The 17,789-nt window shown below is 42.7% G+C and overlaps 2 protein-coding genes and 1 pseudogene across 2 annotated transcripts; 2 read left to right on the top strand and 1 right to left on the bottom strand.

The window, feature by feature from the left end:
- Positions 1-155: 155 nt before the first annotated feature.
- Positions 156-4,712, top strand: LOC121800150 (annotated as a pseudogene).
- On the bottom strand, positions 4,577-6,941 carry LOC121800149 (copper chaperone for superoxide dismutase, chloroplastic/cytosolic-like). Its single transcript, XM_042199738.1, has 6 exons — positions 6,666-6,941; positions 6,550-6,576; positions 5,727-5,799; positions 5,496-5,630; positions 5,071-5,288; positions 4,577-4,959 (listed from the first exon to the last, which is right to left on the bottom strand). Exons 1-6 carry the CDS (start codon positions 6,888-6,890, stop codon positions 4,696-4,698), a joined length of 942 nt encoding a protein of 313 aa, XP_042055672.1. The 5' UTR covers positions 6,891-6,941; the 3' UTR covers positions 4,577-4,695.
- Positions 6,942-8,418: 1,477 nt separating this feature from the next.
- On the top strand, positions 8,419-16,790 carry LOC121801151 (subtilisin-like protease). The gene is made up of 3 exons (XM_042200601.1): positions 8,419-9,538; positions 12,783-12,809; positions 15,772-16,790. The coding sequence occupies exons 1-3, from the start codon at positions 8,419-8,421 to the stop codon at positions 16,788-16,790; spliced, it is 2,166 nt and encodes a 721-aa protein (XP_042056535.1).
- The last annotated feature ends 999 nt before the right edge of the window (positions 16,791-17,789 follow it).

The following is a 17,789-nucleotide window of genomic DNA, read 5'->3' as shown; positions in this document are numbered from 1 at the left end:
CTAATTAGAGATTACTTTCTAGAGATGTTTTAGTAATTTTATGTAAAAAATTGAGAATTAGGAGTTTGTTCCTTAGCATTATCTATGTTTAGAGTAGCTTATCAGTTTGGATTAATATTAAGATAGAAGACATTATTATATGCGTGTGAGACTATTTTTGAGGGACGTACGTACATAAATTTTTATGTAAAGAAATCAAAGATGACTATTTTTCCCCCAAAATTGGTACGAAAATGCGATCACTTTTTCTTCTTCCCCAACCGCTTCTTTGGCAGCAGTTTCCCGGCGCTTCCACTCAGCTGCCACCGCCCCCTTACGCACTGAGTCAGCTCATTTTCCAATTCGCCCTCTTCATAAAGCTACTCCAATTCTCGCTTCGAATATGACCTCCGAGTCGACCGCCTCCGAACTCACTCATTCGACTCGACCAAACCGTCACCATCGTAGCTTCCCCCGGTGTCTCCGAGTCAGATTTCAGGCATATTTTCAGTCTAATTCTAGTATACCAGCTCAATTTGTTGTGAATCTGTGATTTTGATTTATATCGGCAGATCGTAATTCACATTTGAGCGTTGAGCTGTTACTAATTCGAATTATGCCATATCATTAATTCGTTATTGGCTATGTTGAAATAATAGGGAGAGAGTTTTCAAGTTCCAACCTTGATTATCTCTATGCATACTTGCACTTCGTATTGTAATCTTGTTAATATATGGTGAAGATTCATAATAGCATTTGTAATTTGACATTGTTTAAGTTTGTACTCTACCATCTCTTTATGATGTTGTTACTTTTCCCAGCAGAGAAGCAACGTGTATCAGTGTATGTTAGTTAGTGGTTAGGATATATCAAAGGGGGGAAATATGGCCGCGAATGTACCAGCATTTGTCTGAAATTTTTGCTTTATCTTTTTCAGTGTTTCTAGCTAAATGTATGAAGTTGCAAAAAAGAATATGAGAACAGATACACACCTTTTTTTGAGTTTCTTTGTAGGCCATAATCAGTATATTGATAACATGCTCATTTCAATTCTGATTTCTAAGAAAACATCCCCCTTATGTAGGGATTGTAAGAGCATCCACAATAGCGCCTCGCGCACCGCTTAGCCGAGCGCCGGCGCTAGGCGATCTATTGCAACCGCCTAGCGGTTTCCGGATTTAAAAACCGCCTAGCGCTCGGCGGTTCCGTGGCGCTAGGCGGTGCGCTGGGCGATCCGCTCGGCGCTATTGCAGCGCTCCGGATCGCCGAGCGCATCGCCCAGCGGATTTTTTAATTTTTTTTATTTAATATTTTTTTTGTGGAACTCATTCTTGGTTGTTTCTCTTTTATAGCGACATCCGTGAATGTTTTATGTTCCACTTTCGATGTGGGACAAACTCATTCTTGGTTGTTTCTCTTTTATAGAGACATCCTTGAATGTTTTATGTTCCACTTTCGATGTGGGACAAACTCATTCTTGGTTGTTTCTTTTTTATAGAGACATCCTTGGATGTTTTATGTTCCACTTTCGATGTGGGACAAACTCATTCTTGGTTGTTTCTCTTTTATAGAGACATCCTTGAATGTTTTATGTTCCACTTTCAATGTGGGACAAACTCATTAATGAGGATGTTGTAATGTTATTTTAATTTTAATGAAGTGTGTTTTTTTAATTAATGTACTTTTTAAAATTTTAATATTATTATTGAATTTTTCCGTATGTGTGTGGTAAATTTAATTCCGTATTTTGTGTGATTGTTAATTATTTATTTTATATAATTTTGAGTGATGTGGCTAGGCTATGGCTAGGCTATTTGTTTGTTTTGATGATGTGGCAGGAGGATTTTTAGTGTTGATGATGTGGCAGGAGTAGTTTGTGGCTAGGCTATGGCTGGGCTATTGCTGGGCTATTCCTATTGTGGATGGCCTAAAAGGAAAGGTTGGAGGATCAAGTTGTCATTTGAAGTTAAAGGAACTCATATAGCTGATGATGTGTTTTATGGTTTATGTTTAGATGCTGAACTTTTGTTGGTTTATAAGTATAAGCTAGCATCACTTGCATTCCGCAGCATTCTTTGCTGTCAGAATTGTTGAAGTACCACTTGATTTTGAAATTGCATTTTATTAATATCTTAGTATTTTTTATCTTGTTCATGTTATATCAAATGGGAATGAGGTGTTTAGAAATGCTGCATCAGTGCTTTACCTGGTTGTCTGATTTTAGTGAGTTCATATTTGTTGCAGGAATGCCATAGAATGTTCCTTATTCAAACAATGGTTGAAAAACATTCAAACAGAAAATGGACTGCTTTCAAATGGAGACATGTATTTAAGACAAGTCATCATTCAGGTTTGTAAAAGAACTAAATCCATCAGATTGAGGCTATTACTTTTCTTGGTGTATTAAGAATTTCCTAATTAATTATATCTAATTCATTTTGGAGCAATATGAAAAGATTCCAGTAGAACAACCCAACCTTTATTCAAATTTAGGGATGGTGCTATCTGTAGAATAACCTTAACTTTCATCAGAATGACAAATTTAGAGCTAGGCCAAAGTTCAGACTACAAGTCATGTACTCAAATCTTACTGATGCAATTTATCAGAAAGGGTTCACAAATAAGTTTTCTATACTGGCAGAGGAGGAGGCATGTTTCAATTATACTACAATGTTTACAGTTTTCCACTGTAATAACTGAAGTGTTAGATTAATATTGCTATATTAGACTGTCTCAAATACTTATAAATAAAAAATCCAGTTACTTATTTGCTGATGTTTGCCGGGCTATATAAGCATATCACTGTTTATGATTGTATAATCTCATTGTGAAACCATAATTAATGCATTTGTGTTTGCACAACTGACAAGAGTTCAGAACCACATTCTTTTCTATTTTATGTGTAATCGCACAAGGGCAATGATTAAATTATAAGCATAGCTGGTATCACAAACTTTGTTATGAGAATGATATTTATTTACATCCTTAAGTTATCTGAGATCTTTTAATTGTTGATGATAGGGAATAGACATGTTTGGGAAGCGCGTTGGATTTTTGAAGTTCAAAGCAGATATAGTTCATAAACAATCAGGGAATAAGGTACCTCATGTCCCTGTAACAAGTCTTTCTTGACTAATGCTCCTTAGTGTTCAAATACTATATTGTTTACTTTTCACTTTACACTTCTTTCTTTACCTTTGCACTTCTTTGTTTACTTTTCACTTTTTCCCCGTATACGTCGAGTGAAGTTGGTAAATGGATTATTTAAGTGACAGGAGAACAATTTATTGAATGATATCTTACTCATAACTCCTAGAAAAATGATTAAAGTAATCTAATCCCAGGGTGGTGGGAAGTAGGAAGTTTGGGCAGAACGGGTGAAGCTGGAGATAATTTCTTCTAAAACTAAACATTTTTGTGTAGTGTAGCGTGATTCTCTATTTGTTAAGCTAATAAAAGATCTATTGTACATAAATGGATAGGTTCCAGGAATAGTTTTTGCACGAGGACCCGCTGTTGCAGTGCTGATCCTTTTAGATTGAGATGGAGAGACATATGCAGTGCTGACAGAGCAGGTAGGTTCATTATTTTTGTTGTTCTAACTTCTAGGCAGTTATACGTTACCATGAATTTATATATCCTATTATTTGATCAACTTCTTCGACCATGGACGGTTAGGGTTCCTGTTGGAAAGCTTATGTTGGAATTACCAGCTGGGATGTTGGATGATGACAAGGGTGATATAGTTGGAACAGCTGTTCGCGAGGTCTCTTTCTCTGCATCTTTTATGCTACTATTTATCTCATATAACCTAGCTTTTCCTGTTGCAACTGATTTTCACTCACTAGCAACTATAACTGAAGACTTGTCACAAGATGTTAGATCCAATTGTATTCAAGAATCAGATTCTGCAGTAGTTCATTATTTTTTTGTCAGGAACAATAGGTGTGGAATACCTGTCATACACTTATATATCTTTTCTGACAGGTCCAGGAGGAGACAGGGTTACACTTAAACATCGATGATCTAGTTGATCTTACTGCCTTTTTAGATACTTCAACTGGAAACCAAGTATTCCCATCTCCGGTGAGTGTATTTTATTTATTTACTTCAGAATACTCCTTTGTTACATTGTGATATTTATATTTCTCTCTCTTTTCTTTGTTAAACTGATATTTCAAATACCAGGGCGGATGTGATGAAGGCATTGGTCTGTTTCTGTACAGAGGAAGTGTGGATAAAGAGATTATAAGACAACTACAGGGGAAAGAAACAGGTCTTCGAGATCACGGTGAGCTGATCCAGGTGCATGTAGTTCCCTATCGAGATCTGTGGCGTAAAACTGCTGATGCAAAAGTCCTGACAGCCATTGCCCTTTACGAAATGGCCAAGAGAGATGGTTTGATCCGCCACAGAGATTGAGCAAGCTGATGTTTCACATGGTTTGTAGATTTATAATGCCCAAGGTCGAAAAAAGCACACCAATTTCAACGATCGTGGCTCGAAGAACATAGGCTGATTACAAGATGTGAGTACTCAGCTCAGGATGAAATGTACCAAAAGTAAGAGGGAAGTTGACTGTGGTCCAGAAAAAATATTTAGGAATAATTGGTTGTTTCTGTTGCTAGTGTTCTAAGAGGCTGTACTCAGTAATGTATTACCAACATTTATTTAAGACCAAGTTGATGCCTTGAGACATACTACAATATATGAAGCTTAAACTTTGCTGCTAACAAAATCTGCATTGGTTGCTTCCCAAATGGTTGTGCCATCACAAGTGCAAAGCTTTTTGTAGTTCTCACCAACTCCTGCACTTCTAGCAACCACTGCAGCTGCAATGCCTTCATCTGATTTATCTTCACTTCCATACACTGCTATGGCTCGTCCAATAATGTCTGCAACCCTCAGCTTCTCCTTCGCCCCAGAATAGAATGCCTCGCCTTTTTCATCGACTTCCAGTGTTCCCAGGTCACCCAGTGGCTGGAAGAGCATACTTTCAGGTTAAATTAAGGCCATGAAACCCAAAGAATATGCAGAATGAGCAGAGCTATGGTTAATTAACCTAATATTGACAAGGGAAACGATACCAACCTCTTTTTCATCCTTCGAGGGATTATAGATTTTACCAGTGCTGGCAGCACCCTTTGTGAGATCACCAAATTGATTGATCGACCAACCGTGCTTTCCAGGGGGCAAACCGCTGAAGTTAGCTTCTATCCTAGCCAGTTCCATATTAACTTGGGCTATGCGGACAACACCATATATATATGGGCCTTTAAATTCAGCAACAGCTGCCGATACTAGAAAATCTGCACCATCAATCAAGTTTACAAGGTTCATTGATATTTCTATGATCCTTCCAACTCAGAAAAGTATTATCCCCCTAAAATAGAGAACATCCAGATGAACCAGCACTCCGGAGAGCTGAAGCATGAACATTACTGGAGACAGACTTCCACAGCCATGTAAACATATTACCGAGATAGAGGACAAAAAAGCAGAACTTCAAAGCTTACCATCAGGTAGACCTTGTCCAATTAATCTGGCCTTCCGTCCAGTCTGCTCCAATGCTTCAGCCAAAATCTTGACAGGTGAATTTCCAAGAACCCTTACAACCTGATCAGTTAAGTCCACATCTACTTTTTTAACGCCTACAAGTCGAGCAATGAGCAAAAAATCATCGATAAACTGTAGAATGAAACTACCGTAACTGGCTATACCAGCAGCATTACTTATAAGGTCCTCACCGTCAACAGTCTCCAACTTATTCTTGACAGAATTTACACAGCCCTCACATGTCATTTCCACCATAAATTCAGTCTGTCCAAACATGCTAACAGTATGAGATATTGCAATACATAGTCAAAAATACCAATAGTAGCCAGATGGTTGATCAAACATACTTTCCATTCTTAAACTAGTCAGTCAAAATTATAATTGAGGCAAACTGAAAGGACAGAACCCCAATAGAAGAAAACAGTAGTACGAAAGTAACAAATGATAAGTAAATGCAAAATGACCACTTTTTCACAATCTGAACGAGTTGAGGATGAGTCTAACACAAGGTGAAGATTCATTGGTGTATCTTCTACCCAGTTCTCGGTTATTCCTAATTTCGTGAGAACGTTTTCTCCGTTTTCTTCATTAAAATTTATCAGCCACGAAAACCATGGGAATGGACTGTTTCCATAGTTGAATTGCAGTCTATAAAAGTCACTTGGAAGATTATTTAAACCTACAAACAACTAAGAGGTAGGAATTGATCAAGAAGTCTGTCTTTTCTATTGGAGCTGGTTTGTTCAAACATTTACACTAACATTTACTATCATATGTGTACAAGTTTCTTCGTATAACATTTTCAGCCCTCAAATTAGAACAGTTTTTACTTAAGTCTGTATATTGTTGTTCAAAAAATCCAAAAATGTTAACATCTCAATAAAGCGGTTTATGGCTCTAAACTGAATTGCCAAAAATTACAACTTGACCATATACAAATACATGGTTCATTCAAGCCACCATGGCAACAGATTAATCATCACTTAGAAAATGAGATGATAAAGAAAAACTCACCATCAATTCTGGCAATACGGCGCCGTTCTGCTCCAAGAAAACATCCAAAACAAAAAATCAAAATCTCCGAATCACAATTCAATCTCAAATCAGAAAAAGTAAAACGAAATCATCACCTGCGTCGATTGTTCCGAATCCATTTCGACAGAAACAGAAGATGGGTTCGCTACAGCTTTGAAAAGACCCGATTTGCGAGCTGCAGAGAGACTGAGCAACCCGAAAGATGGGATTTTGAATAGCCTTGTGAAAGAGGTGGAAGATAAAGGAGACGATGCGATTGAAGAAATGGCTGGAATTGCAGTTCTTGTAGTTGTGGCGACTACTGAACTCAAAGATGCCATTTTTTCCCTTTATGACAGCTGATGCTGCCTAATTCTTTATTGTCTAGCAGCTTCTGCTTAGAACATTCTAGATTTCTAGTGTTCTTCCCAACTGTTAACTTAGGGCATCAATAACCCCGTCCCCATTTTCGGTCCCAAGTCCCTTCCACATCATCATTCCTCTACAGTTGCGGTCCAGGTCCCAACTGCTGTAACCCTGCAGGCCGCAACTCGGGCCGCAACTAATAAATGACACTATTCACAACTCCAACCTATTTTAAACGTAAAATAAAAAACGTTGGAAATTTATAACACGGAAAAATTAATTTCACCTAATACTGCAAAATTACAACATATAAATTTTAAAACTGAAAATAAATTTTAAATTTTCGAATTTAAAAAAAAAATCGGTTGCGGCCCGGCCCGAGGAGCGTATAACGCTGGGCCGGGACTCGCCCAGTTGCAGCCCGTCACCGTGCAACGCCGTCCCAGGCCGGGACGCGGGACGCTCTCCAGGCCGGGAACGTGGCCCCGGGACCGGCCTGGGCCGTAACTATCCTCTGTGTAACGCATGGGACGGGCCAGGACTCGCGACTTGCGGCCCGGCCCGCCGCGTTACAGATGCTCTTATACTCTAAAATGATTTTGTTTGATTGAAAATATCAATAATATATAATTTCTATTTTTTAAAAATAGAAATTATTTTTATTTTATTTGAGATTTCTATTTTATCTCTCTCATAATTATGAACTTTTTATTTTAGGATTTTTTTTCTAATAAAGTGAGACATGTTCTCCACTAATAATACTCCAACCACATTTTCTTACTATCTGTCTTTTACTTTACCAATTACATGCATTGAAATTCGTATCTTTTAAAAAGTTCTTATTTTTTCTACAAGGAATAACCTATAATAAATTCAAATTTCACAACTTTTTAGCTATTTTATAAAAGGCGGGATATATTAGAATTTGATTAAATTTTATAGTTTTTCAAAAATTTGACCTTTTATATATTTATTGTTGTTTTAAATTTATTTTCATTGCTTGTTGGTTTATTGAGGCAAGATCGTAACTAGTAGTAGTAAATAAAAAAACCACCATTGAGTTACCGATGCGATGCATCTGTACCTAGAGAGACAATATAGAATTAAATTGAATATTGGGGTTGATTAATTCAAAATTAGGATTTAAAAGATACAATTAGTTAACCCGACTTCTTCTCCTTTAAAAATTTGCCGCTAGCAAGCTTACATCGTCGACCTGGTCAACAACTACTCATCAGACTATATAAATTAAATAAAATTTCCCAATGTGACAATGCTGATTAATCCATTGAATATGCTTTGTTCTTCTTCCACACTTACGAAATTTGGCCATTTCAAACAATATGATTAGTAGGAGTGTTATAGTAATGTTAGTGGGCTGATGAAAATAACACGTTTCTACTTGATAGGTACAAAGAAGACTTTTCCCCTAAATAACGAGGATGTGACTAAATCTTATATATACCAGCACATAAACATAAATTTTGTAAACAACACTTGAAAATGAGCTCATTCTCCAAAATAACTCAAATTCTCTTGATTTCACTCATTTTCCATTCAGCAATTACACGTGCAATTGACGATTTAGAGACGTACATCGTCCATGTAGATCCGTCCGACACAAGTCTGGAAGAACTAGAGAGCTGGTACCATTCATTTCTTGGTGACTCAAACCCCTCCACAAGAAGAATAGTGCACACGTACAAACACGTGATCAAAGGCTTCGCGGCGAGGCTAACCCCTGACCAAGTGGCCATCATCCAAAAATACGACGGCTTCTTACACGCTAGGCCTCAAAGGCAGCTCCCCCTACACACCACCCACACTCCTGACTTCCTCGGACTACACCCTGAGTCCGGCCTCTGGAAGGACTCCAACTATGGCGAAGGCGTCATCATCGGTGTCCTTGACACCGGGATTTCCCCCGACCACCCCTCGTTCAGCGACGAGGGCATGCCACCCCCGCCAGCCAAATGGAAGGGCAAGTGCGAGCTCGCCTGCAACAACAAGCTCATCGGTGCCAGGTACTTCACGTTTGGGCAGGGGACTTCGCTCGATGAAAACGGACACGGAACTCATGTTGCGGGCACTGCCGCCGGGAGTTTCGTAGGCGGCGCCAACTCCTTCCGGAGAGCCAACGGCACTGCTGTGGGAATAGCCCCGCGGGCTCACATAGCTGTCTACAAAGTATGCACCGATACAGGGCATTGCTCTGAGAGCGACGTCCTAGCGGCTATGGACTTTGCTATCGAAGACGGCGTTGATGTGATTTCGATCTCTGTAGGACTCGGCCAGGATCCCTTCGCCTTCAACGCCATATCTCTCGGCGCTTATGGTGCCGTCAAGAAGGGCGTCTTCGTGAGCTGCTCTGCCGGTAACAACGGACCTTCACACGGCACGCTGTCGAATGAGGCTCCATGGCTTCTAACAGTGGGAGCGACCACAGTTGACAGAAAATTACTAGCTGTTGCACTTCTTGGGAATACAGAGGAGATAGACGGCGAAGCCATTATTCAGATTAACAATTTTTCGCAGACGCCGTTGCCTCTGATTCACACCGGATTTTGCATTTCTGGGGCATTAAAAGGAATCTACGCTCGAGGAAAAATCATTGCCTGTGATTGATGATTCCGCGAATTTTTGATAATGATAAATGCTCGTAAAAATAAATTACGACACAGAGAATTTTACGTGGTTCGATTTACTGAGGTAAATCTACGTCCACGGGGAGAAATGGGGGCAGGTTTGTATTGCTTGATCTGCGAATTACAGCTTACAACACAGACTTGCTATATGATTATTTCTCTAGAGAGATTCTAACTCTTTTCTACCAGATCTAAGTTCTATTTATACATTGAACTAAGATCGTGGCTTACATCATCACTCTAGGTCGTGGAGGTCGTGTAGGTCATGGCCTAAGATCGTGGCCTGAGTTGACGCCACGTGGTAGTGGGTGTGTTGGAAGTTGTGGAAATCCTGCATGGGTCCACTAACTCCTTGTTCGGTCGAATACTGAGACCGAACTGCTTTGGTTGCCGATCTGAGAGTAGAGCTTGATGCCGACCTGAGAGCAGAGCTTGATTGGTTGGCTTTTACCGAGCTGTAGGCTGAGGCCGAACTCTTTGGTAATGCCGAACTCCTCCGAACTCTTTGGTAATGCCGAACTCATACTCTTCCTTGGGCTTGTTTAGTTCGTACCCCATCACTACCCCCCCCGAAAGACGAAGTGAATCACTTCGGCGAAGCGAGTCACTTCGGCATTCTGGATAAAGGTACGGGGGAGGCTGACGTCAGGGGACGTGCCTTGCATGTGACTGCATTAAATGCGACAGTAAAATCCGGCCGTTGAATCCTGAAAAGGTGGGATTCGAAACGGTGCGACGATTTTGAAATCTTCGCCGAATCTGATAAATATGCTCTTTCTTCCTCATTTGAACACCTTTGCTGTTGCGTCTTCTATACTCTCTCTTTCTCGAGAAATTTTCTTCCGCTTTCAAGAGCTTCTTCAGACTTTCTTCACTTTCAAAAAGTAAGAAAAATGTCTTCTTCTTCTTCTTCGGTGTCGGGTAGCGGTAGGAAAGGGGATAAGGGGTCTTCTAGCCGGAAAGAATCCGGGGAGAAGACCGTAGAGTATTTTCACAGTATCTTGAGTAAGGATACTGTGATATCCCTTCACGAGAAATATTTTTTACCTGGGGGGAAGGCGGTGGTTCCCGACGATGATCATAGGGCTAACGACCCGCCGGAGGGTTATGCCACCGTTTACGAAGCCTGCTTAGAATGCGGGCTTCGTTTTCCTCTTCCCCCACCTTTTGTAGAGCTTCTTGATTTTTTTCAACTCCCTTTAGGTCAGGTGACTCCGAACTCTTGGAGGCACTTATCGGCTTTTGCTGCCGAACTGCGTAGGCTAGATAAGGATCTGTCTCTGAGGGCAATCCTTAATTTTTTCCAGTTTAAAAGGAAGGGATCTTGGTTTTACTTGATCCCCTTACAGCCTTTTAGGGCCTTCTGCAAAACCAAGTGGCCGAAATGGCAAAACCGTTTCTTTTTTTATAATAGGACTTCGGCTCCGGGCTTTCCTTGGAGAAGGCCGAAGTCCGTGATTCCCCATCCTCGGTTAGAACCGTTGGCCGAGCTCGAGGGCGAGCTCAATAAGATTCCTATGATTAGGAAACAATACTCGGAAACTGAGCTCGTCAAGGGCGACCTCGTGTTCGACATCTCGTCTTCGGACGAAGAGGCCGAGGGTGAGGATTTCTCTTTATCTTTATGCTCTACTGCTTTAACGAAGAAAACTAACCTTGTTTTCTTGCTTTTTGGCAGTGTTCATGCTGAATAAGGCTATCCGAAAGTCCTCCGAGCTTGAGGAGCCGGAGAAAGAGAAGGCTACCAGCTCGGCGCCTGATGCCGAGAAGAATCCGAAGAGGCAAAAGACCTCTTCGGGTCCAAAGAAGCCGGAGTCGACTTCGGCAAGTAGGAAGGGGAAGACCCAGAAGCCCCCGAGAGCGCCAGAGAAAGACGTGGTCTTGGCGCCTCCTTCGGAGCATATCTGTGAGCCATTTTTATGGCCCACGGACTTCGCCGAGGTGAATTGTCTCCTTGATTCTTTGGCTTGGCTTCTGTCCTGTATTTTTGGTGCCCTCTGCTGACTTTTTTTCTTATCCATTTTCAGAGGAACGATATGCTCTCCAAGCTCGTCGCCGTCGAACTCTCCAAAGCGTCCAATGACTATGCTGAGATGCAGAGGAAATTGGCGGCTGCTTGTCACCGGGCCGAGCAGGCCGAGGCAAACTTTGAGAAAGCCAGAGCTGCTAGGATTTCGGCCCAGGATGAAGCTCAGTTTGCCAAAAACCAGCTCGCCATCCAGCGAGAGCAGGCGAAACGGAGTGATGCTGCCGCCGTGGTTGCCCAGGGGGAGGCTCTCCGTGTTTACACGGAGAAACTCTTTTTGAGTAGCCAGTTCTCGGCTTTTGTCGGTAGTCTGGTAAGGCTAATTGCCGATAAGGGCGAGCAGGGGGCCGACGTCGTACTGCCTCTGTACAGCCGAGAGATAGCAGCTCGGCTTCAGAATCTGCCGCTCCTTGAGGAGCTCGCTTCATCTTCGGTCCTGCTTTCTGCAGACAGAGTCCGGAGTTGTCGAGCTGATCGGGACGAGAACCTGGAGGCTATCTTTGCCTCCGTGGGACCCGTTTCACCCGCTTCGACTTACAACGGAGAGGGTGAGGCCGAGCCGCTGGAGCGGGAGGCCGAAGTCGAGCGAGCCGGGCATCCGGAGAAGGAAGCCGATCAGGAGACGCAGCAGATCGGCTACGGTGGCGCCGAGCAGGCTGGGGAGAGCAAGGAGGCAGAGGCTGAAGCTGAAGCAGAGAAGGAAGCTGAACCTCACCGAGAAGGAGGAGACGAAGCTAGCGAAGTATGATTTCGTCTCCCTTCTCTTAGTTTAGTTTCTTCCTTTATGTAAAATGGCCTTGAAGCCCTCCTTGTATAGAAAAATTTTTTTTCTTATGAATGAAAAAATTCTTCTTTCTGCTCTTGTGTCTTCGTATAGCCTTTCGTACTCTCTTACTCCTGTTGTGGTTTACTACCTGCTCGGTAAGCTGAAATGCCGAACTGACGTAGCTGCTTTGTATTCTTAACTCTCAAGGAGCTGGAGGTACTTCACTGGAAGCGGCTGTACTCTTCGGCTTTAGACGAAGCTGAGAAAAGAGCTATAGCCGATCAGACGAAGAATGACGAGCTTCTGGCTCGTTTGGTGAAGCTGGATGCCGATAATAAGGACTTAGAGTCCGATAAGAATGATCTGGAGGCCGAGCTGAATACGACCATTGCTGAGAGGACTGCGTACGAGGATTACATCCGTGTGCGCGGGGGAATGACCATATCAGATGTTCAGAGTCGAGTTGACGAACTGTGGGAGGAATATAATGTACTCCGGAGGAACAATGCGCTGGAGAGCTCGGCTTGCCAACAAGTCGTGACATCATTGCGGCGCTGGGCTTCTCGGTACAACATTGTTCTTTCTCGGCGCCCCTCCATAGAAAGATTCCTTCGGCATATCGTGCCAACAGATGCTCGCACTCCAGATCAAACCTTTGATTCACTTGCTCAAAACCGTACTCCAAGTCAGCAACGAACTCTGGAACAGCCGGAAACGTCAAGACGAGAACAGGCTGAAGTTCGTAGAGGAGCTGTGATTATGAGTGAGCAAGATCAACAAATGCTTCGTGAAGAGACTCTTCGCCGCCGAGGTGCTAGGGCTTCCCGGGCTCAGAGAAGAGGTGGCAGGTCGATTAGAGCATCTCGTCGACCTGCTTATTCTGCAGCTGCCTGGAACGCCCGAACTCAGCTTCACGAGGATTTTGTGAATAGATGGCTCAACTTTAGCAACCCTGGACAGTAGAATAGTCCTTTGTAATAGCGTAACGCCATCTTGTAGGGTAGCGGAGTTGTGTGCCGAACAAGATTTGAAAATGAAATTTTGTTTTTGTTTTCGCTTCTAACACTGTGTATTTACAGCTTAGCGAAAAAATTTCATCGTACTTGTCCTCGGTCTTATGAAGTAAACTTCTTTGACCGGACTTGTCTTTGGTCTGATGAAATAAACATCTTTGACCGGACTTGTCTTTGGTCTGATGAAATAAACATCTTTGACCGGACTCGTCTTTGGTCTGATGAAATAAACATCTTTGACCGGACTCGTCTTTGGTCTGATGAAATAAACATCTTTGACCGGACTTGTCTTTGTGTTCTAATTTGGCGATTTTCGTCGCCGGGATCGAACTTTCCCTTGTCCTAATTCGGCGAGTTTTATCGCGTGGATCGGACTTTCCCAGTTAACCGAAGTGGTCTTATGCAGTAAACCTCTTTGACTAGACATGGTCGTCCTCGGTCTTATGAGGTAAACTGCTTTGACCGAACTTGGTCGTCCTCGGTCTTATGAGGTAAACTACCAAAGAGTTCGGCTCCGGTGTGACTTCGGTCATTTCGCCGGCCTCTGATTCCGGCTGCTGTGATTGCTATGCTCGATGGTGCCGAACTGATTGCTCGGCACTTTTAAGCGCAATCTGCGAACACACTTGCTCTTTTTCGATCACCTCGGATGACCGCTATCTCTCCTTTAGTGGAGAAGGTGTTCGGCGAGGATGCCTCTGATCGCTATGACCGGGCTTCTTTTTGTCTTCTCTAGATGAGCTGTCTAAAGACCGTTTTCGACGGTCTGCCTCATCGGCACGAGAAAACTTGTCCGCAATGTCCCACATCTCTTGAGCTGTTTGCGGACCGCACTCCACGAGCTTTCTGTAGAGAGCTCCGGGCAGGATTCCATTTTGGAATGCCGAAATGACAAGTAGATCATTGAGATTATCTACTTGTAGGCATTCCTTGTGGAATCTCGTCATAAAATCGCTGATCTTTTCGTCGCGACCTTGACGTATAGAAAGCAGCTGAGCCGAAGTGCTTCTGGCTTCCGCTTTCTGAAAGAACCTCCTGTGGAAAGCATCCATTAGATCTCGGTAGGATCTAATGCTGCCTTTGGGGAGGCTATCGAACCACCTTCTTGCGTTCCCGATAAGCAGTTCGGGAAACAGCTTGCACATGTGGACCTCGTTGAGACCCTGGTTCGCCATGTTATATTGATAGCGTCCCAAGAAATCATGAGGATCCACGAGTCCGTCATAGGTTATCGACGGAGTTCGGTAGTTCTGTGGTAGGGAAGTTCGGGTAATATCGTCCGAGAACGGAGTCCTCAATGCTCCGTACATGGCGAACCCGACATTTCTTCGGTATGGAGGAGATGGAGTTCTCCTGTGATTCCGGTACCGAGGATTCTTTCTTCTGGAAGACATGATACTACTGCGGTAGTGACTGTCTCGTATGGAGGGAGAGGGAGAATCCGCCGTTTTCGCCTCCGGCTGCTTTTGGCTTCTCTGCAGGAAGGTTAAGAATTCCTCCTGCTTTTCAGCCAAAAACAGCTTGACAGCCTCGTTCAAATCGGGCTGCTGGGAAGACTCGGTGTGACGGCTTTTGGAGCGGCTTGTTCCTTCGCCATGAGAACTGGTGGTGGATTTATCCCTAGGCTGTTTTCCAGACCTATGGGATGGATTGGCTTCCTCCTGGTTCTCACGGGCAGGAATACGGGTACTCTGCGATCTGGTATGCATTTTTTGGGTTGAAAAAACGGTCAAAAATTCGCTTTATCACAAATTTGGTTCTCTGGTTCCCACAGACGGCGCCAGTGATGATTCCGCGAATTTTTGATAATGATAAATGCTCGTAAAAATAAATTACGACACAGAGAATTTTACGTGGTTCGATTTACTGAGGTAAATCTACGTCCACGGGGAGAAATGGGGGCAGGTTTGTATTGCTTGATCTGCGAATTACAGCTTACAACACAGACTTGCTATATGATTATTTCTCTAGAGAGATTCTAACTCTTTTCTACCAGATCTAAGTTCTATTTATACATTGAACTAAGATCGTGGCTTACATCATCACTCTAGGTCGTGGAGGTCGTGTAGGTCATGGCCTAAGATCGTGGCCTGAGTTGACGCCACGTGGTAGTGGGTGTGTTGGAAGTTGTGGAAATCCTGCATGGGTCCACTAACTCCTTGTTCGGTCGAATACTGAGACCGAACTGCTTTGGTTGCCGATCTGAGAGTAGAGCTTGATGCCGACCTGAGAGCAGAGCTTGATTGGTTGGCTTTTACCGAGCTGTAGGCTGAGGCCGAACTCTTTGGTAATGCCGAACTCCTCCGAACTCTTTGGTAATGCCGAACTCATACTCTTCCTTGGGCTTGTTTAGTTCGTACCCCATCAGTGATCGAACTGAGGGATCATTTTTAACCGTAATCAGAGAAGCCCGGGCCGCTGGAGCTCAAGCTGTCATTATCATGAATGACGAAACCGAGGGAGACACCAAAAGGCTCGCCTCTTTCACTTTCCCGACCATACAAGTCGGTTACACCCAAGGATTGCGGATCAAAGCGTACATAAACTCCACATCGGATCCCACAGCAACCTTGTCCTTTAAAGGGACGGTGATCGGAGACGCCCACGCTCCGATCATCGCTTCCTTCTCCTCTCGCGGGCCGAGCGTGCACAGCCCTGGAATCCTAAAACCGGACATTCTCGGGCCGGGTGTGAACATCCTGGCGGCCTGGCCCGTTTCCATCGAAGGAAACACAAACAGATTCGTCTTCAGTTCAGGCACTTCAATGGCGTGCCCACATCTCAGCGGGGTCGCGGCGCTGCTCAAAAGCGTGCACCACGACTGGTCGCCTGCCGCGATCAAGTCCGCGATCATGACTACCGCTGACGTCGTAAACCTCGCGGGCGGTCCAATCGAGGACCAGACGTTGAAGCCGGCTGACGTGTATGCCACCGGTGCAGGGCATGTGAATCCCTCCAGGGCTAGTGATCCCGGGCTTGTCTATGATCTTGAGGCCCGGGATTACATCCCTTATCTGTGCGGACTATCATACACAAATAGGGAAATTGGGATCATCACGCAAGAAAGGGTGAACTGCTCTCAGATATCCAGTATACCTGAGACGCAACTCAATTATCCTACGTTTTCGGTTTTGTTTGGATCGGATGTACAAACGTACACAAGAACGGTGACGAATGTTGGTGAGGCAAATTCATCGTACGTCGTGAAGGTGTCTGCACCTCCTGGTGTTGGTGTGGTTGTTGAACCGGGAAGACTTGACTTCAATGAACTGAGACAAAAGCTGACATACCAAGTAACCTTCAGCAGAGATCTGAATGGAGACGAGTTTAATTTTACCCAAGGATTTCTTACATGGAGTTCGACTAGGTACGAGGTAAGGAGCCCGATTGTTGCAATGATGCTGGACTGGGAATATGGACTTTGAGTTTATTCATCAAGTAAGAGTACTTGTTGTGCTTTATGATCGTGTATCTTTTCCCCATATCAGTAAACTGTATTCCTAAGTTCAGAGCTTTAAGATAGTTTCAGACATCAAATATTTAGTTATAATTATCGTATTTGGAGTATCATATCAAATTATAGTCATCAAAGAGATGGTATAAAATTGTTAAGAGTTATCATATCAGATCAACACTAACGTGCTTAGTAACAGGGGCAGGTCTGGGGACTATACAAGTTTGATTTACTAATTCTGATAGACTCAGAAATATTTTTTTTCTCCTCTAACTAAAAAAACTCAAAAATTCCTAGTGATTAGAAAATTATAACCAATGTGCATGCTGCTGAACAATCCAAGGGATATGCTATGTAAATCCACTCTACTTCACAACCACATCAACGAAATTTCACCCTTTAAAAAACAACATGCATGATTAGTATTATATCAATAATAATAATTATTATTATTATTATCATGTGTGTGTGAAGAAAAGTCGCATGCACCACTGCACGTATCTGATATCTATACTTGTGAGTTACAAAGTAGACTTTTCCACTAATAAAAATTACAAGAAAATTCAAAATACAAGTACGTCACTCTAATCACATGTATATATATATATATATAAACAACCACAGACGTATTAAATTTTTCATTGCAACACTTAAGTCACATGCTTGAGAGTTACAAAGAAGAATTCCCACCTAATGATCCAAACATTAACTACAAGAATATAAAAATACAAGGATGTATTAAAAGATAACTGAACTTCAAATTTGATCCCTCAAAAATGCACTTTGCGCATTTTAGATCCCTGAATTAGAAAAAATATCCTCAGAAAATTAGAAAAAATACCATTTGAGATCCTTAATTTTAATTTTGCACCTAAACCTTAAAATGGACATAACAGACTTTCTTTTTCCTTTCTCTACTCTTATCATAACCTCTCTTCTCTTTTTTTCATGTGATACTCCCTCCATAAGA

This window comes from Salvia splendens, chromosome 4, assembly GCF_004379255.2.
Source record: "Salvia splendens isolate huo1 chromosome 4, SspV2, whole genome shotgun sequence".
Taxonomy (NCBI): Eukaryota; Viridiplantae; Streptophyta; class Magnoliopsida; order Lamiales; family Lamiaceae; genus Salvia; species Salvia splendens.
The sequence above is the reverse complement of the archived record's forward strand: the minus strand, read 5'-3'. Positions and strand labels throughout refer to the sequence as shown.

Coding starts and splice junctions, on each gene's coding strand:
- LOC121800149 (XM_042199738.1), bottom strand. CDS start 6,890: ATGGCATCTTTGAGTTCAGTAGTCGCCACAACTACAAGAACTGCAATT. Junction 5,631..5,726: donor TAAGTTGGAGACTGTTGACG/GTGAGGACCTTA, acceptor CTCGACTTGTAG/GCGTTAAAAAAGTAGATGTG. Junction 5,289..5,495: donor TGGACAAGGTCTACCTGATG/GTAAGCTTTGAA, acceptor TTGATGGTGCAG/ATTTTCTAGTATCGGCAGCT.
- LOC121801151 (XM_042200601.1), top strand. CDS start 8,419: ATGAGCTCATTCTCCAAAATAACTCAAATTCTCTTGATTTCACTCATT. Junction 9,539..12,782: donor AAAAATCATTGCCTGTGATT/GATGATTCCGCG, acceptor TCCGTGTGCGCG/GGGGAATGACCATATCAGAT. Junction 12,810..15,771: donor GACCATATCAGATGTTCAGA/GTCGAGTTGACG, acceptor CCGTAATCAGAG/AAGCCCGGGCCGCTGGAGCT.